The sequence below is a fragment of the Schistocerca americana genome, chromosome 3 (assembly GCF_021461395.2).
Source record: "Schistocerca americana isolate TAMUIC-IGC-003095 chromosome 3, iqSchAmer2.1, whole genome shotgun sequence".
Lineage (NCBI taxonomy): Eukaryota > Metazoa > Arthropoda > Insecta > Orthoptera > Acrididae > Schistocerca > Schistocerca americana.
Window position 1 is genome coordinate 839,266,357 of NC_060121.1, and position 20,954 is coordinate 839,287,310.

General features: G+C 43.4%; 1 protein-coding gene across 1 annotated transcript in view; it reads left to right on the forward strand.

Moving 5' to 3' along the window:
• LOC124605568 (ATP-dependent DNA helicase 2 subunit 1) overlaps nucleotides 1-20,954 on the forward strand; it is a 172,610-nt gene that overhangs the window by 81,859 nt on the left and 69,797 nt on the right. The window contains exon 5 of the mRNA XM_047137342.1: nucleotides 19,657-19,874. Within this exon, the coding sequence (XP_046993298.1) occupies nucleotides 19,657-19,874 (218 nt within the window). The remainder of the gene's footprint in view (nucleotides 1-19,656; nucleotides 19,875-20,954) is intronic.

Consider the following 20,954-nt stretch of genomic DNA (forward strand, 5'->3'; position numbering starts at 1 on the left):
TATAACTACAAGCCAACACTACTTTCTAATCCAGACTACACCTTGGAGAGGGTGTACAAACTGGTGCCCAAAAAATAAAATTTGTTTGCAGGATTACACAGTAGATAAAAAATGGTTTACATGTGCCAATAAAAAAATTTAAAAAAAGTGGCCATGTGATGTATCAGGTGTGTTTTACAATGAGATTTCACTCTTAAGAGTGCTCACTTGTACCCTGCCAGGCCAAATAAACTTAAACAGAACTCCCCCCCAGGGGACTCGTGGTTCTTTTGCGAGTTCATGCATGGCACACATGGGGCCCCGAGCTATTGTGGCCCATTCTTCATTCCCTGGCTACAATTCCTTACCCCTGCCCCCCCCCCCCCTTTCCCGATCCTTGCTCCTTTCCCATTGCCACCTCCTTCCCCTCTCTTGGTGATTTATGTCAACCTGGCTATCCACCTGGTTTCCTGTATTGGTTACAGTTTTGTTCCTTTTGCCTCTTCTTTCATCCTTTTTGGCATTTAGGTCCCTACTTGAGGTTTGACCTCCACTTCACAATTTCCTGTTTTTGGCGTGAGCCTTACGGGGAAGAACTCACTCCTTAGCATCTACAGTGTGGATTCTTTCCCCTCTCCCTTCCCCACTGTAGCCACCTTCCACCCTCCTAGGTCACCAGCATGTGTAGCTAGTCTGTGTGGTGGGGCTGTTATGTACCCATATGGCTGGGCCCCCTGACAACACAGGGATCCCACTGCTGGTACCTGAGCTGCTCCCTCCCCATGTATGTCAAGGAGTGGTTGCTTATCTTCATGGAGCATTGGAACTCCCTCCCCATGTATGTCAAGGAGTGGTTGCTTATCTTCATGGAGCACTGGAACTCGCCGCAATGGCCACTGTGCCAGACGACCCTCTCTGTGGCTGTGTGGCGCCCATGGGGACAGCCCCTAGTCAGAGTAGGTCTGAGTGGGTAGTATCAGGGCAGATGCTTGGTTCATGAAATGTATCAACCAGCAAAAATCTGTCCGTTCTCAAACAGCCATCTCTTCGAATGGTGGAGGATCCTTGAATGCTGCTTCGTATGACCCGGAAACATTCCCTTCCCTGGCTACACCATGGGAGAAGCGCCAGGCTCACCGTCTTGGGATGGGGACACATTCACTGCCACAAAGCCATTGTTTTTCGTGGAAAATATCAAGGACAAGTTTGATGAAGTGGAGTCTCTTAGTAAGATGTGGTTGGGCTCCCTGTTGATCACAGCTTCTTCTGCCACCTAATCCTCAGCTCTTTGAGCCTGTGATCATCTTGACACTGTCCTGGTGTGTATCACACCTCACCAATCTCTGACTATGGTCCAGGGAGTAATTTTTCATAGGGACCTCATCCTGTAAACTGATGAGGAACTCTGGGCTAATCTGGAGTGGCGTGGTGTTCATTTTGTTCGATGTGTGCAGAAGGGTCACAAAGACAACCACACCGATACTGCCACCTTCATTCTGGCTTTCGAGGGGGGATACCCTCGCAGAGAAGTCAAGGTTATGTGCTACAGATGTGAGGTGAAGCCGTACAGCCCTCCACCTAGGCGGTGTTTTTGATGCATGCGTTTTGGGCGTATGTCTTCCCGCTGTACGGTGGACTCTTTGTGTAGTGACTGTGGCCACCCACTCCATGAGGTAAGCCCCTGTGTTCCGCTGCATGTGTGCGTCAATTGTGCTGACTGCCGCTCCCCTCACTCGCCAGATTGCCCGGCTTACAAGAGAGAAAAGAAGATCCAAGAATACAAGTCCCTGGATTGCCTGTCTCACACTGAGTCTCGCCAAAAGTATGAGAGACTCCATCCAGTGTCACTATCTTCAACTTTTGCTTCTGTAACTTCCTTTCCTCCTCCTCCCCCCATCCTTACCCCAGCCCCGTCCAACTCTCCCCTCCCCCTCCCCCTCACCCTCCCATGCAGTCCCCACAACCACCAGTCAGGGAGCCACCCCCCCCCCCCTCCCTGGCCGTAGAAGTACTCCCCTTCTTTGGCATCTGCCAGTGACCAGGCTCCCTCCCAGGATCCCTCTCCCCAGCTTCTCTAAGGCCAAAAGACTGTTACCACCACTCAGCCACAAGGCACACCATCTGTGCGCCCCAAGGTTGCCTGCTCTCTTTTAGTTCCCGATCTTGCAGAAGCCTGTACTCCCCCTGTGCCCTGCCCTCCTCCACCTCAGAACGAGAAGAAGAAACATAAATCCCAAGACAAGGCACCTCCGGAGGTGCCATCTTCCCCTCGCAACCTGAGTGACATCTTATTTATGGATGTCATCCCATAAGTAGTTGTCAGTTGTCAGTGACAACTACTGGCTGAGTGACCTGACCTCCTCCTTGGCTTCTTGATGTCTACCTTGGACTCACGCCACATGATCATCCAGCGGAATTTCAACGGATACTATGGTCACCTACTGGAAATGTGTCTTGTCTGCTCTTATTCTGGATTCTATCTTGTTCTTCAAGAAAGGCATTTCCGTGATGCTCTCCAACTATTCGTGGTTATCGGGCATTCTGTCAGAACCATCCTGGCCCTGGGGTAGCATCTGGTGGGGTCTGCGCTTTGGTTCACTCTGATGTCATTAGTGACTGGATCCCCCTACGTACCATCTTGGAAGCAATAGCGGTTTGAGTGCAAATGACTCCGGCAATCACCATTTGCAATGTCTACCTTCCTCCAGGTAGGCCTGTTGCTTATGTTGCACTGTCTACCATAATCCAGCAACTCCCACCTCTGTTTCTGCTTCTTGGGGACTTCAATGCCCACCATCCACTGTGGGGGAGTGTCACTTCAACACCTAGGGGAATCCTACTTGACCAACTTATCACAGACCTCGATTTGTGTCTACTCGATGATGGTTCCACTACCCACTTCAGTGCCGCCATTGATCTCACGATCTTCACCCCTGCTCTTGTGGCTTGCCTACATTGGTCATCCCATGATTACCTTTGTGACAGTGACCCCTTTCCAGTGATTCTATCGTTCCCCTGCTGCTGCCAAGTGGACAGGCCCCCGCATTGGGATTCCACAGGTCCAGTTGGCCTTTATATATGTATGATGTCTACTTTGACACACCCCTCTTGAATTCCGTTGATGTAGTCATGAAAGGCATCTCTGCCACTCTTCTTCATGCTGCTGGCACTGCTGTCCCCCTATCTACAGGTCCCTTTCATCGTTGGCTGGTACCATGGTGGACCAAGGATGTCACAGTTGCTGTCCAGGACTGGCGACGGGCGCTGCAGCAATTTAAGTGACACCCTTCACAGACGAACTTCCTCACTTTTAAGCGTCTCCGTGTAAGGCTCGTTATCTTATGAAGCAGAGTAAAAAGGAATGCTGGGAGTGCTACATTTCCTCCCTGTGGACATATGCCTCTTCATCACAGATTTGGTCAAAGCTCGGTAGCCTTTTGGCCTGCCAGCAACAGTCAACTGTCCAGGATCTGAACCTCCAAGGTGCTCGTGCACTGATCCATTGGTTCTCACAGAACACCTCCTAACACACTTTAAGATGTCATCGTCGTCTGCTTCCTACCCTACTACCTTTCTCTGGCAGAAACGCAGAGTTGAACAGACCCCCCTCTGTTTCATCCCACACCACGTTGAGCCCTTTAATGCACCTTTCACTGAATGGGAATTGGTGGAGGCTCTTAGCTCTTCACTAGACACAGCCCCAGGACTGGATCCCATCCACAACCAGATGATCCAACATTTGGACATTCCCCAGAGGCAACAGCTCTTCAGGGTCTTCAACCACATTTGGCTTTTCCATCACAATGGTGAGAGAGTACCGTTATCCCTGTCCTTAAGCCCAGGAAAACCCCAATGTGTCTTGATGGCTACTGCCCAATTAGCATTACAAATGTACCTTGTAAACTGCTTGAAAGGATGGTCAACTTCAGATTATGTTGGGTACACGAATCTTGGGACCTTTTGTCCCTGTATCAGTGTGGCTTCTGGGCAGGGCAATATCCAACTGACCATTTACTCCGATTGGAATCAGTCATCTGACAGGCTTTTACTCACTGCCGGCACCTTGTTGCGGTCTTCTTTGACCTACATAAGGCGTGTGACGTGGCTTGGGGCCATCACATTTTAGTTACCCTCCATGACAGGGGCTTCCGTGGTCCTCTCCTGATTTTTAGCTGCGAGTTTCTATCTTACCAGCTCTTCCGGGTTCGAGTTGGCACTTCATTCAGTGCCCCTCAGATTCAGGAGAATGGTATCCCACAGGGTTCTGTGTTAAGTGTCACACTCTTCCACATTGCCATGAATGGGCCTGCGACCTCTGTGTTGGGCCTCTGGTTACTCCGGTGTTGTACGCTGATGATTTTTGCATGTGGTGCAGCTATGACTCTGTAGTGTCTACTGAGCACCAGCTCCAAGGTGCCATCCGACGGGCCTCTGCATGGGCCACCGCTCATGGCTTCCAGTTTTCTTCCTCTAAAACGCAGGTTATGCATTTTTGTCATTGACCCACAGTACCCCGAGTCAGAACTTTATTTAAGCAACAAGTCCCTCAATGTTGTAGCACAGTCCCATTTCGTGGGCCTTATTTTTGATAAAAAGCTGACATGGTTGCCCCACATTCACCACCTAAAAACTACACGTATGCAGAAGCTTAATACTCTCCGACTCCTAGCCCACACATCTTGGGGTGCAGACCATTCACTGTTCTCCATCTTTACTGTGCTCTGGTCTTGTCCAGACTAGATTATGGCAGTCAGGTTTATGGCTCAACAGCTCCTTCCAATCTGAAACTCCTTCACCCTGTCAATCATTGCGGGGTGCGTATTACTGTTGGTGTCTTTCGCACTAGTCCTGTTGGTAGTCTCCTCACAGAAGTGGGGATTCCCACTCTACACATTCGACGGAGCCAACTCCTTGCTTCTTACGCAAGTTGCCATTCGCCAATTCCCTGACCATCCTGTGTACCCTGTGCTCTTCGCCAATGAGGGATGTCTCCCTCCTAACACCTGCCCATAGGTGGGATTGCCGATTGGCATGCGTCTCACTTCCCCCTATCGGGATCTCCATCTCCACTCACTGGACTGCACTCCCGTGTCTTTCCTCCAATAACCCCCTCCCCCCCACCCCTCGATGGTGCCTAGATTACGGATTAGGACCGATCTATTTCAGGGTCCTAAGGTCTCTGCTGTTCCCGTGGTTTACCAGTGTCTTGTATGTGCCATCCTTGCAGGGTTCCAGGGTACCACCATCTTTTACACTGATGGTTCTAAGACTATTGATAAGAAGGGATAAGCTTTCACGTCTCGTACTGGCTTCAGGCAACATTTCTTGCTGGAATCATGCAGTGTGCTCTCAGCAGAGGTTCTAGCCGTTTACAGGGTCCTCGTTTTTGTTTCTCAGCCCTCCCACCAGCGTGTTTTAATTTGTTCAGACTCCATGAGCCGTTGCAGGCTATCGATTGATGCTACTCTCATCACCCTTTGGTCTCTGCTATCCATAGCTTCTCTCTTTGTCCTTGAGTGTGCCTCCTGTTCAGTCGTCTTTCTCTGGGTCCCAAGTCATGTGGGAAGCAGATACTTACCCCCGTTTCCTTTCATGATTCCAGCTGCAGATATGGGGATCTATGTCAAATCTCTCTTTGCCCAACAGTGGAATGCCATCTGGAGCACTATTGCTCATAGTAATAAATTCCACACAACCAAGGAATCTGTGGCAATTTGGCGCTCTTTTTTCCGCTCCTCTCGGAAGGAGTCTGCTGTTTTATACCGTTTACGCGTTGGTCATACCTGGCTCACCCATTGTTTCCTCCTACATAACGATCCACCCCCACAATGTGGTTGTGGAGCCAGACTGACGATATCTCACATATTGGTGGAATGTCTCCTTCTTTCGGCCCTTTGTGTTAAGTATAATCTTCCCAATTATTTAAATTTAATATTAGGAGACGATCCACAGATGGTTGAACTGGTCGTTGGTTTCCTACATGAAAGTGGTTTTTATTTCCAGATAGAAAGTTCTCCTGTAGTCTTGGAACAGGGGCAGGTTGGTTGTGGTTGGGACTTCTTTTACAGTCTTCTCGGTCTGTGACTCCTTAACTGCCCCCCTTTTTATCCAGTTTTTAGATTTTGTCTCAACTTTTATGCTTTTATTGTGTGTGTTTAATGTTCATTATTTTATAATTTGACTCCCCTGACTGGATCCGTCCACTTTTAGCAGACCCTTTTTCTTCTGTAACTCACTTTGTAATCACAGGACTGGTGACCTCACTGTTTGGTCCCCTACCCCTCAATTAATCAATAAGTCAAACAGAACTCAGTGTTACAACATTCTAGATACAGGACGGGGCAAGAAGGACGTTTCCTTCTCATCCCATTCGGAATTGCACAGAAACCAGTACTCTCATAGGCAGGCAGTATTTGCTGCTCAGTGCTCTGGCTTTTTTCTAAAACTGTCACAGGTGCCATATTTGTTTTAGCCGAGAAAAACTAGATTGCGGCCTCAGAAAGAAGTCCAAGAAAATTGTTGCATCATTTAGCACTTCGGACTGGTGTGTCAGTAGCCTCAGCACACAGAGTTATGCAGAAAATCCAGCTGACACCGTACAGAGTACCAATAGTGCATCTTCTGATCAATTCAGATACTGTTGCTCAGTGTCAGTACTGCAACTTGCTATTGCAATATGTTCGTGAGGGAGAGATTGGTCCTGAATTGCTTCTTTTTTTCTGATGAACCTTGACTTCAGTTATCAGTTACATGAACTTGCAGAACAATTGACGTTGAAGTTGTGAAAATCCTCCTAGGTTACATCAAAGAGTCCATGCATTACATGAAAACAGGAGAGTGGCGTGCAACCAATCTTTTGCCTACAAACCATTTCTTCAGTATGTGAACAATGGACTGCAACCTTTTTCTCAGAGAGGAAACAACTTGACATGCGGTTATTTCATGCAGTACATTGCCACTGTGTGTATGACAGTTTTTTCGAACAAAGAACAAACTGTTCTTCATCAGAAGATGAGTATTTCAGGATCAGTCTTTCTAAAACCCACAGACAGCAATTGCCAGTTGCATTAATGTTATTGAGCTACAGTATCTGAATTGATCAGTTGATGCACTGCTGTTACTTTGTAAGGATTCTGTTTGAATTTGTTCACTGCTCTGTGAACAGCTGCTAATGACCAGCCTGAAGTGCTAAATGTCACAATGATTTCCTCAGGTGTCTTTCCAAAATCACCCCTAAATTTTCTAGTTTATTCTCTGTTAAAGACAATATGCCATGTGCTGCAGTCTGAGCAATGGGCAAGGTATCATGCAGCAGTTGCAGTTATTGGTTCCCATGCAACATCAGAAACAGCACTTGAATCATAAGTGAAATGCACTGCATAAGGATTCATTTGTCCTTTTGCTCATTCTGTAACCTACATTACCTCGACTACCATGGCTTTATTGTTCCTGGCTATACCAGTGCAGTACATTAGTGAGCTACAGCAATTAAATGATTAATGTTATACTCTTCAGTCCAGAGACTCCTCACTAGTGTGTCCCCTGTCAGTCTCTTCATCTCTGTCTACTACTGCAGCCTGCATCCACATGAACCTGCTTGCTGCAGTCAAACATTAGTCTCCTCCTACAATTTTTACTCCACATATTTCCCTCTATCACAAAATTAACTTTTGCTTGATGCCTGAAGATGTGTCCAATCAACCCACCCCACATTTATGTCAAGTTGTATCGTAGAGCTCTATTTTTTCCAACCCAGTTCAGTATCTCTTCATTAGGTACTCAGTGTGCTCATCTAATATTTAACGTTCTTCCATAGCACCACATTTCCAAAGCTTCTAATCTCTTGTTTGTAATGTGTTTCATCCTTGTTTTACATCCCAGACAAATACTTTCAAAAATACTTCTTAACACTTAAATTTATATTCAGTCTTAACACATTTCTCTTTTCCAGAACACTTTTCTTGCTGTTGCCAGCTTGTATCTTCTACAATCTTTACTTCAGCCATTGTCGGTCATTTTGTTGCCCAAGTAGCAAAACTCTTTTACTACTTTTAGTGTTCAGTTTCCTAATCTAATTGTGTGAGCAGCGCATGATTCCATTTGGATACACTGCATTATTTGTGTTTTACTTTTGTTGATATTCATCCCATAATTTCATTTCAAGATGCTATTCATTGTGTTCAACTGATCTTCCATCCGCCCCGTTAGCTGAGTGGTCCGCGTGATGGATTGCCGTCCTACGGGCCTGGGTTCAATTCTCGGCTGGGTCAGGGATTTTCTCTGCTCATGGACTGGGTGTTGTGTTGTCTTCATCATCATTTCATCCCCATCCGGCATGCAGGTCACCCAATGTGGTGTCGAATGCAATAAGACCTGCACCAAGGCGGCCTCCCGGCCAATGACGCAAAAACGCTTATTTCATTTCAACTGATCTTCCAAGCCTTCTGCCATCCTTGACAGAACTACACACAGTTACTGGCTAACCTCAAAGTTATATTTCTTCTACTATTAATTTTGATTACTTTTCCATATCTTTCTTTGGAGTCCTTTTATATTTGTTCTATGTACAGACTAAATAATATGGGTCATATGCTGCGATCTTAACTCACTCACTTTCCTTTCATGTTTTTCAACCGCAGTAACTGCAATCTGTTTTCTGTACAAGTTACAGATAGCCCCTGATAACTTCAAAATATCACAGAGTGTATTTCATTTAGAATCATCAAAAGTATTTTGTTCTGATTCTACAAATGCTAAAAATGTAGTCCCCATTCCCTTCCTTTCCCTTCAGTTTATCTCCTAAGGTAAGTTATAGGATTAGTATTGTCTCACATGTTTCTGTATTTTACTGGAGCCCAAACTCATCTCTGCTCATATTGGCTTAAACTATTCAATCCATTCACTGTGTACTAAATAAACAGTCACAGGTCAATATCCCCATTCATCAGTTATGTCAGTATTGACTTAATTTCTATATATATACACTGGTCAGGGATCAGTTGAGATGTCTAGGTTCTGAAGTATTGTCATCAGCAGAATAAACTAAAATGGTTTGATGCCTTTCTGTTGGTTCTGCGGAGTGCAGGCGACAACATTACAGTCACTGAGATAGTGGTAATAACAGAAAGTTGCTGCAGAAGGGGTTGGTGTTGACTTGTGTTTTCTCTGCCAAACCAATTACAGAAGCAGTTGGGTTCAGATAGTTTAGTGAGCAAGTAGTGCAATGCAACAACAAGACTTACCTGAAGCTGTGGCATGGAGAGCCATAGGACAGTCAGAAGTAGGACAGACACAGATGGAGGTGACTGCAGCTATTGGAGTGTCCCAAAGTGTAATATCCAGGACCTGTATGCGATTTCAGACAACAGGAACCATTAAAAGAAGGCAATGCTGAGGTCGTCCATGGATAACATCAGCAAGAGATGACCATTATCTCCGGTGAACAGCCTGTTGAGGCAGGAGGCTGAATGCAACTCAGCTGCAATGCACCCTCCAGGCAGCAACAAGACATGCAATATCAACAGAAGCAGTCCGAAATTGCCTTCAGGAATGTGGCCTCTATGCACGGAGGCCTATGGTGTATGTCCTATTAAAAACACGACACCATTTAGCCCACAGAAACTGGGCGGAGGAAAATCAGGATTGGAGTCGTAATGAATGATGCCGGGTGCTGTTCACAGGTGAGTCAAGTTTTTGTGTTCAGCCGGACAATCGTCGCTCCCTCATCTGGAGGGAACGTGGAACTTGGTACAATCCTGCTTATGTGCAGCGAACATAACGATATCATGGTGGTGGGTGAATGGTGTGGGCAGGAGTCAATATTGGCAGACCTATGGACCTCTGTGCCATTCAGAATGGTGCTTTGACTGCTCAGAGATATAGAGATAAGATCCTTCGACCTTTTGTTGTTCCCTAAGCTGGTGTCATAGGTGATGGGTTCCTTCTATTGGACGATAATGCTCATCCCCACAGGGTTGCACTGGTGGACAACATGCTTGAAGCTGAGGGAATTGAATGAATGAAGTGACCAGCTTGTTCACTGGACTTAAACCTGATTTAGCATGTTTGGAATGCCCTTGGCAGATGCATTTCAGCCAGACCAGCATCTCGCACAACAGTTGCAGCAATATATATTGCACTCATGGAAGAATGGCCAAATATCTCTCAAGAGCCGATTGATAACTTCATACTGTCCATGCCACACAGGTGTGCAACTGTACTGGCCGTCTGAGGTGATCACACACCACATTAGAGGGCAATGAGAATGACTTGTTTCTCTATTTTGGTAGCCCCATGGTGCCTTGTTCTATGTAAATGCCATGTAAACCTCAAGTAAAGAGTTGAGACAGCAAAATATCATACTGTATCACACACAAATTACAATTGCAATGGATATCTGATTAAAATATGTTACCATATGTCTATTGTGTATGATATCTCACCCAGTCGCCAAATTGTTTTGAGCAGTACATATTAGTAGAAACAGCCAAACTGAGTCCAGTCTGTAACTTTTCGACTCTGTATGTACAGAACAGGGAATCAGTGATCATAAGGCCGTTGCAGCATCCCTGAATATGGAAGTTAATAGGAATATAAAAAAAGGGAGGAAGGTTTATCTGTTTAGCAAGAGCAATAGAAGGCAGATTTCAGACTACCTAACAGATCAAAACGAAAATTTCTGTTCCGACACTGACAATGTTGAGTGTTTATGGAAAAAGTTCAAGGCAATCGTAAAATGCGTTTTAGACAGGTACGTGCCGAGTAAAACTGTGAGGGACGGGAAAAACCCACCGTGGTACAACAACAAAGTTAGGAAACTACTGCGAAAGCAAAGAGAGCTCCACTCCAAGTTTAAACGCAGCCAAAACCTCTCAGACAAACAGAAGCTAAACAATGTCAAAGTTAGCGTAAGGAGGGCTTTGCGTGAAGCGTTCAGTGAATTCGAAAGTAAAATTCTATGTACCGACTTGACAGAAAATCCTAGGAAGTTCTGATCTTACGTTAAATCAGCAAGTGGCTCGAAACAGCATATCCAGACACTACGGGATGATGATGGCATTGAAACAGAGGATGACAAGCGTAAAGCTGAAATACTAAACACCTTTTTCCAAAGCTGTTTCACAGAGGAAGACCGCACTGCAGTTCCTTCTCTAAATCCTCGCACAAACGAAAAAATGGCTGACATCGAAATAAGTGTCCAAGGAATAAAAAAGCAACTGGAATCACTCAATAGAGGAAAGTCCACTGGACCTGACGGGATACCAATTCGATTCTACACAGAATACGCGAAAGAACTTGCCCCCCTTCTAACAGCCGTGTACCGCAAGTCTCTAGAGGAACGGAGGGTTCCAAATGATTGGAAAAGAGCACAGATAGTCCCAGTCTTCAAGAAGGGTGGTCGAGCAGATGCGCAAAACTATAGACCTATATCTCTGACGTCAATCTGTTGTAGAATTTTAGAACATGTTTTTTGCTCAAGTATCATGTCGTTTTTGGAAACCCAGAATCTACTATGTAGGAATCAACATGGATTCCGGAAACAGCGATCGTGTGAGACCCAACTTGCTTTATTTGTTCATGAGACCCAGAAAATATTAGATACAGGCTCCCAGGTAGATGCTATTTTTCTTGACTTCCGGAAGGCGTTCGATACAGTTCCGCACTGTCGCCTGATAAACAAAGTAAGAGCCTACGGAATATCAGACCAGCTGTGTGGCTGGATTGAAGAGTTTTTAGCAAACAGAACACAGCATGTTGTTATCAATGGAGAGACGTCTACAGACGTTAAAGTAACCTCTGGCGTGCCACAGGGGAGTGTTATGGGACCATTGCTTTTCACAATATGTATAAATGACCTAGTAGATAGTGTCTGAAGTTCCATGTGGCTTTTTGCGGATGATGCTGTAGTATACAGAGAAGTTGCAGCATTAGAAAATTGTAGCGAAATGCAGGAAGATCTGTAGCGGATAGGCACTTGGTGCAGGGAGTGGCAACTGACCCTTAACATAGACAAATGTAATGTATTGCGAATACATAGAAAGAAGGATCCTTTATTGTATGATTATATGATAGCGGAACAAACACTGGTAGCAGTTACTTCTGTAAAATATCTGGGAGTATGCGTGCGGAACGATTTGAAGTGGAATGATCATATAAAATTAATTGTTGGTAAGGCGGGTACCAGGTTGAGATTCATTGGGAGAGTGCTTAGAAAATGTAGTCCATCAACAAAGGAGGTGGCTTACAAAACACTTGTTCGACCTATACTTGAGTATTGCTCATCAGTGTGGGATCCGTACCAGATCGGTTTGACGGAGGAGATAGAGAAGATCCAAAGAAGAGCGGCGCGTTTCGTCACAGGGTTATTTGGTAACCGTGATAGCGTTACGGAGATGTTTAATAAACTCAAGTGGCAGACTCTGCAGGAGAGGTGCTCTGCATCGCGGTGTAGCTTGCTCGCCAGGTTTCGAGAGGGTGCATTTCTGGATGAGCTATCGAATATATTGCTTCCCCCTACTTATACCTCCCGAGGAGATCACGAATGTAAAATTAGAGAGATTAGAGCGCGCACGGAGGCTTTCAGACAGTCGTTCTTCCCGCGAACCATACGCGACTGGAACAGGAAAGGGAGGTAATGACAGTGGCACGTAAAGTGCCCTCCGCCACACACCGTTGGGTGGCTTGCGGAGTATAAATGTAGATGTAGTAGATGTAGATGTAACCAAGTATAGACAACCACATTATATGGAAACTGTAAATACAGCAAGTTAGTACTACTAAGGACAAGTTAGTACTAGTAAGGATAGACAATACAAGTCATGACAGGTTGTTCTGACAAGACTTCACCCCACTACAAACAGCCAAGGACAGTTAGTGTCCATAGCTAAGTGTTGTCAACTACGTAGGCAATAAGAGTTCATATAATATCCCATACGTTGAAAAATATGGAAATACTAGGTTGAAATACTCTGTGCAGCATTTTAATGTACAACGAGTGAGGTTGTTTTCTCACAGTGTTGCTCCTTTATGATCTGCGTTGGTAACTTGATTTGTCAAGTGTGCTGTTGAGTGGTGGAGTGGTGCGTAATGGTCACACCTGTCACCTTTGATGACTTTCCGTCCTCAAAGTAAGACTGGGATCCGGAAAAAAAGGCAACATATGAGCTGATGTGTGAAATACACTTGCAGCAGAGCAGAAGAAACAAAAAGTCAGGAGACCAAAGGGTGAAAGAAAGACTACAAAGAGAATCAGCCTGAAATAATTAAGAGGGAAACTGGATTCCTGAATACAGGAAACCAAAGCACACATGCCAATATTTGCACAAGCTCTTAGGTCACTACCCCAACAAAAAAGAGAGATTGTTACAGGATAATTAAATCAAGTCCAAATCTGAAAGCAGAGTTGTCAGTGAAGTACAAAACTTACCACTGAAAGCCCATTTATTACTGACACATACCAACATACAGAACAAAACTGATGTCTTGGATGGAGAGTGCTGCTGTTTATACAAACATCAAATATTCTGTAGTATTCAAACATTATAAACGTATGAAATTGTGATAACCTTGCAGAAATGATAAATGCTATATAACAAATAATTGCTGATTGTTGTCAGGTTTGAACCGGTGATCTGCAGCATGCCAGTCAGTGACACTAACTGCTATACCACATAGCATGGAACACAGCTCACAGCATTTCTCCCTTTCCCGTAGAAACAGTGATGTGAGCCTCTACAGCCCAATGGATCTAAATCGTCTGTGTTACTCTCTATGTCAACACTGGCGGGTCTTCGTATTCTGATCATGTTGTTACATTCTCTTCCCTATGATGAATATTGAAGGCAGCCCCCGTCATCGAACTTTTGTGATTGTTGAATGGGTCTTCCTCAGAACGGAAGCCCTCCTCATCAATTTATACCTCAGGATGTTAATGGGGCTACAAATGACATATGACAGTTCTGTGCTTTTGTCTTCTTGATGAAAGGCTGTGCTTGATTTGTGGTGGTACACAGCGGTATGCCATAGTGGTACCTCTGATGAGAAAAAAAGTGTTAAAGTAATCTTTGAAGATGTCTAAATTTCTAAAAAGTTACCCAGATGGCTACAGTACTGGAAACTATTTTTTAACAAATCAAGCACCAATGAAGGGTATAATCCTCAAGTGTGTATATGATGCCTAACAAGCGATGAAGGAAGCCAAAAGTAGCGCTTCAGTTACTTTTCCAGTAGTCACTATCCACATATGTGTAATAATTCATACTAAGCATGGTTGTATCTCAGTGGTCGTGTTTGGCAATGTAGTGATCTCTATTTTCTTCTAGGCATTCAGGGTCCATATGCATTCAAGTCCTAGTGATGAGATGTTTCATGTAGTCATACTGCAGATGGTCTGGTTGAAAAAGGGATGGTGTATCCAGGAAGTGTGTACCCATTGTCATTTCAGTCTTGTGTCCATAAAGCAGAAAGAACATTCTGAAGCCTTTAGTACCTTGATTTGCTGTGTCAATTGCATCACAAAAGGCAGTGTTGCACTACAATCTCTCAATTTGACATCAGTGTACCGCAAGAGCACCTCTGCCAATGTCTTATTAAAGCATTCTGTGAGGCCATTAGTCTGTGGGTGTTTAGGCAGTTGTCATTCTGTGGCTGATGTCTCAAAATGAAATTAACTCTGAGTCTAGTGTTGACTGGAAAGCTTTTCCACTATTAGATATCATCTCATGGGGTGCTCCAGCTTCAAAATAATGTCTTCTATAAGGGACCTTTCAATTTCTTGAGCTTCAGCAGTTGGCACAGCTTTGGTGACATTGTAGTGGTTGAGGGTAGTCAGAACAGACCATCCATTAATTCTCATTTGTCAACTTCAGGAACCTCCCAAAAGGTCGAGTCCAGTTTGGTGGAATGGCGCTGCAGGCAGAATTAGTACCAGATGCCCTGGAGGGAAAAGTGGCAAGTGCTCTCATCACTGGAATTCCTTACAGTGGCTCACATAGTGCTAGAATGGTTGGGTAGAGATCTGACCTGTCATGAAACCCGGGTGTCCAGATGTTGGAGCATCTTTGAGGAACTTCAGGGTAGCTGGCCATAGATGTGCTGGGATTACAAGCAACTATTCCCGTACCTTTAGGGTTGAGTTGTTGCTGCTCTCCATAGTTAGTGATCCAAATTTTGACTTGACCATCTGCAATGCTTATGACTGTTGCTGCTATTTGCATTTCTTTTGTGAGCCTGTTTAGCTTTCTGCAGTCGACAAAAGCATCACAGTTTAACTGAGCATCTAAATTGACAAATGGGGGCACACACTGTTGATGTTGGCGAGATAACAATGTCTTCATCTAGCCAAACAACCTCCCAGAGAAAGTTTTATCATGTATACTTATTGGAATAGCTTTTTCAATCTGGAGCTCTCATCTTCCGCAGTCTGTGACTGCTTATGGTGCTTGCAAGAAGTTCCATCAGAAAACATTATAATGTCTAAATTTTGTTACAATGACAAATTCAAAGAGCTTTGTCATGTCATTGTTATCTATTCTTGCAATAGATCTTCCTGTTGACTAGAGGTATTTCCTATTTGTGACTTCCAGCATAATCGATTTTTTATTACATAAAATGGTGTTTTTAGCTGGCAACGATAAGCATTTGATTTTACAGAAAAAGAAGCCCCTGATTTGACTGGCACCTAGACATGTTGCCTGTCAATGATAAGGTGTCTCTCTTCTGTAGATGGTCGCCTTATTTAGTTTTCCTGAATTTGGCAGCTAAGCAAGTGGTTGATATTTTGTTTGCTGTTGTCCACGGAGGACTTTCACCTGTGATGCTAACCTCCATGGCTGTGTTGCTTAGATTTCCTAAAATCACCTGCTAGGTGAGTGGCTGGTACATCTTTTTGGCTGTAGAGAATGGCTACAGCATGTTGTGGAGTGACCTCGTCCAGGACATGGTGGTGGACCTCATTCTACAGGTTGAATATAATTTTTTGCAATTGACTGGTGTGAATAGAACTGTTTTAATGATTGATGTCTGGTGGCATAGTGTTCATCAAACACTCGTCTTCTCTCTCTGTAGTAGTGTACAACATGTCTGGGATGTTGACAGTGAAAATATGCCAACATGTTAATCTCCTTCCTCCAAAGGCCAGTTCCTCACAACACTTGGCAGAGGAGTTGGCTGGACACTGGATTATTGTTTAACACTTGTGGCATAAGTCCAAGTTAGCCAAATCAGTTCTTTCTGGCACATTCGACTGGTGGCAGAGATTGATGCTAAAGATTGATACACCTCTTCTTCAGCATTCTGTGTAACATCCTGCAAGGGGTCAACGTTCATGGTTGCTACCTTCCTCCAAAGGCCAGTTCCTCACAACACTTGGCAGAGGAGTTGGCTGGACACTGGATTATTGTTTAACACTTGTGGCATAAGTCCAAGTTAGCCAAATCAGTTCTTTCTGGCACATTCGACTGGTGGCAGAGATTGATGCTAAAGATTGATACACCTCTTCTTCAGCATTCTGTGTAACATCCTGCAAGGGGTCAACGTTCATGGTTGCTACCTCTCGCTTACTTGGTTCGACAGTTCTGGGTACCTTAGCAAACTATATTTTTTCTCTTACAACCTTTCATATGAGAGAGGCCGAGGTCATAGTGGTCTTCTGCAAGTACTATAGGGACCACATTCAGAAATCAGTCATACTATTTATTTTTTCTCTTACAACCTTTCATATGAGAGAGGCCGAGGTCATAGTGGTCTTCTGCAAGTACTATAGGGACCACATTCAGAAATCAGTCATACTATTTTCGTTTGACTTTTTTCCATTGAATTTCCTCATTGCAAACATTATAAATGTAAGAAATTTTGAGAGCATTACAGAAATGGCAAGTACTAAATAACAAATACACTGCCTGCCAGAAAAAGTGAAGCACCCTGAAGTCATAGTCTGATGTCATTGTCACATACACACCATCAGTGGTTACATAAATGATTAAGAGTTGCAATTCTCTATGACTGGTAGGGCATCCAGAGGGCATTAGTGTTGTTCATGTTTAGTGTTGTTACCAGGTCTGGTAATTTATATAAAGATTTGAACAGCATCAGATATTGATGATCACTGTGAAGGACATGGATATGATGGGTATTCGTGTGAGACAGTGTTATCAGACCAGAAAGGGGCCTCATTGTGGGTCTTTATTTGGCTAGCTGGTCGAATCTTGCAGTGTCCTGTATTGTGTAGCATTTGGATGTGACAGAACAGTATTGGACTGCATTGGAACGTAAGGGCAGGTATACTTGTTGTCAAAGTTCTGTTCAACCACATCTGACCACCACATGGGAGGATCACCATATTGTGCCTGTCGTCCAAGAACAAGTAATGAACGCCCTACGACATTCTGCGTCATCCCGAAGCTTTTGGTCAGAGACTAGCAGCAGCTAGACTAGGTAATTACTGTCCCACGCCTAAGTTCCATTTACATCACAACACAAACAGCTATGTTTGGAGTGATGATGTGTTAAGGAAATGTAGACTGTTGATGAATGGTGTTGCATTGTATTGAGCGGGGAGTTGCAATTCTGCACTATCACAGGTTACCATTGACAATGAGTTTGACTGTGATCTTGGGAGAGGTCCCAGCCCTCCAATATTCTGGAGAGGCACAGCAGAGTTAATCCTGGCTTCATGCTGTGGGAAGCCATTGGGTATGACTTCAGGTGATAGCTGGTAGTGATTCACAGAACACTGATGCGACAATGGTATATCATGGGCGTCTTGCATCCTCATGTGTTACTTCTCGTGTGACAGTATTGAGGTGCCATTTTTCAGCAGGACAGAGTTTGTCCAAACGTGGCACATGTCTCTGTGAACTATAGGACATATGTGGGACCAGTCCAGGTGCCAACTCCTTCTGAGTCAGTATCCAGGATATCAAGGATCGGTTACAACCATTATGGGCCAGCTTGCCTCAGTAAAGGATATAACGGCTTTGACAGCTTCCCAACCAAATCAGTGTTTGCATCCAACCAGAGAAATTACTGAAATACCGTGTCAACATGTGAAGTTTTATTTAGTTTCTTCCTCTCCTTATTGATGTTCACTTTTTTTGTCAGGCAATGTAACTGCTGGTCGTTGGATTTGAACTGACAAACTCCAGCTTCCCAGTCAGCGATGCTAACTTCTGTGCCACACCATGTGCAGCACAACTCACAGCTATGGGATAGGCACACTCATAGGTCATGTTAACAGTGAATGTAGGCAAGATGCAATACTTTTAGAAGTGGTCTACGTACTATGGCAGAAATTAAAAAGGCTCAGGTCAAATCCTGGCCTGTGATCAATGATACTTCATTGGGCAAATCTTCTCAATAGATATAATTGGCTGGATATTACAGAAAATAATCAGATCAAGGAATTAATCCAAAATAAGCAAGGTGAGCGTAGTATTGCAAGAGTGTGTCTTATTCCAGATATCTGCAGAAGAGTGAATGTTGGTATGTTAAAGATAATGTGAAAATTAGGACTCCATGCCATGAGAAGGAATGAAAATTGTGAGATATGAAAAATAAATATGTCTAATGTAATGGTGATTGTGTTAGTTTAACACTTGACTAAAAAAAGGGGGGAGGGGGGTACGTGCAGTTCATTAATACTAAATGGGGAACACTTCCTAATTTCTGCAATTTTTTTTTAATTTGGTCACAGACTGGCTTTAGGTTTCTTTCAAGGCTAAGAAACCAAAGCCAGATTGTGACCAAATAAATATAATTTTGCAGAACATTAGAAAATGTTTCCTATTTAATACTGTTATCACGTTCTACCAGGCACTGACGGAAAATTCGGTTAATGGGAGTTCATTGTTTGACTCCCGCAACATACTATGGTTGTGCAATTGTTGCAGAATTTTTAGATATGTTGCTGTAATATAGCTTTTGATGCTTAGGGCTCCTTGAATCAAAATAGGGAAAAAATAGCTGGATGAAATGAGAATTTTTGTTGATTATGTTGCAGGCAATTTTGATCCCTTGGGAAGGAACTAGCAATACGTTAGAATGAAAATAGTATCTCAGTAGTGAAATATGCGCAGACAGAATAAGATAATAGAGGTCATAGGAGCTTCAATGCAATTTAGTATACTTCATTCTCGAGTACTGTAAGTTTTGTAGATATAGGTCATGACTTCTTTGTTTCCGGTGGACTATTAAGTTTCATAACTGTAATTATTGTGCTCTTGTGAATTAATATTGTTGTAAATGGTAGTGCAAATCTTTTGATAGTATATGTGGTATTAAAGCAAATACAGCTCGTATCTCACTTCGTGTGCAACAGTGTACTGAATATAGTCAGCTCTTAGTTTGATATTTTCTTAACTGCTCTGATAGTGCTCAAAAGCTGAAATGAAGGATGTAGTGCAGTGGCTAACACATTGGACTCATATTCAAGAGGAGCGGGCTCATAATCCTCATCTGGGCACCCTGATTTATGTTTCCTCTAAGGCTATGTCTGATTTTCTTCCTCATCCTTGCCTCATCTGAGATTGAATTGCAGCTGCACAACCACATCAAAGCAGAATATAAAAATGTAACTTTCCTGCCTTCAAAACCTTAAAATGTACTGAAACCACTTTCACATTTAGGAGAATTCTTTGAGCATTTTGGATATACTATTAAGTTTTACTTTTTTATTTGTAGGCATTGTATGAGAAAGATGCAGATGAATTTGGAGTAGAATGGAGTTTCTTGCAGAAAGAACTAATTCTTTCTGATTTGAAAAATCGTACTATGATTAGGAGTCATACCATGCGTGCCTACGCAACATTACGATTCAAACTGAAGCCTAAAGATGCGACAGAAGCACAAAAAGATGAAAATGATCTGGAATTTGCTGTTCGCCTCTTTCATCTCATGAGGTAAGTTAACTAACTTGCACTTCTTGCTAGTATTCCATACATGAGTAAATCTAATGTAAAAAGTACATCATTGTACTAATGAGTATATAAAATTGCTCACCTCACACTTAACCCCTCATTCAGCATGCCTGTGAACCACTGAAAGTTTGCCACCATATTGGTCAGCACTGACATAATAGTGGGAATCTCTCTCTCTGTACATCTCCATATGGTGTGTGGCAAAATGAGCCATGTAACACTGCTAGTCATTCCTTTTCATGTCCCACTCACAAATGGAGTGAGAGATAAATGACAGCCTGTATGCCTCTTCACAAGCCCTGATTTATCTTGTCTTTGCAGTCCTTATGCAAAATATATGTTGGTCGTTCTGCAGGCTGTAACAAATGCCATTTCTCTAAACTTTCTCAGTAGTAGTTTATGAAAAGGATGTCTTCTCTCCTCCAGAATTTTGCTTGTCGAGCAAACCTACCAGTCTATTTGAAAGCTACAAAATTCATTTTTTCCCTTCTCATCATTATTAATTTACATTTTTCCAAGGTTTGTCATTTCCGTGTAGCAGTGTTGCTTCTAAAGACTGCTACAATTAACACTCCATTATCCAATGTGTATTTGCTGAAATTGTATAGGTAATCAGAGAAGATAAAATAGTGTGTATGCAGCAGAACACAATTTCAGATCACATCTAAATATTAAATACAGAAGAGACTTTTTGGAAGGTTTAATTATATACATGGTGTTGTCCCAGTATTTGTAGTGAATGTGTTACACATTATTCATTTGTGGGTGAGTATGATGGTCGAAGTAGAGGGGATATAAAATGTAGACTGGCAATGACAAGGAAAGTGTTTCTGAAGGAGAGAAATTTGTTAACATCAAGTATAGATTTAAGTGTCAGGAAGTCGTTTCTGAAAGTATTTGTATGGAGTGTAGCCATGTATGGAAGTGAAATGTGGACGATAAATAGCTTAGACAGGAAGGGAATAGAAGCTTTCGAAATGTGGTGCTACAGAAGAATGTTGAAGATTAGATTGGTAGATCACATAACTAATGAGGAGGTATTGAATAAAATTGGAGAGAAGA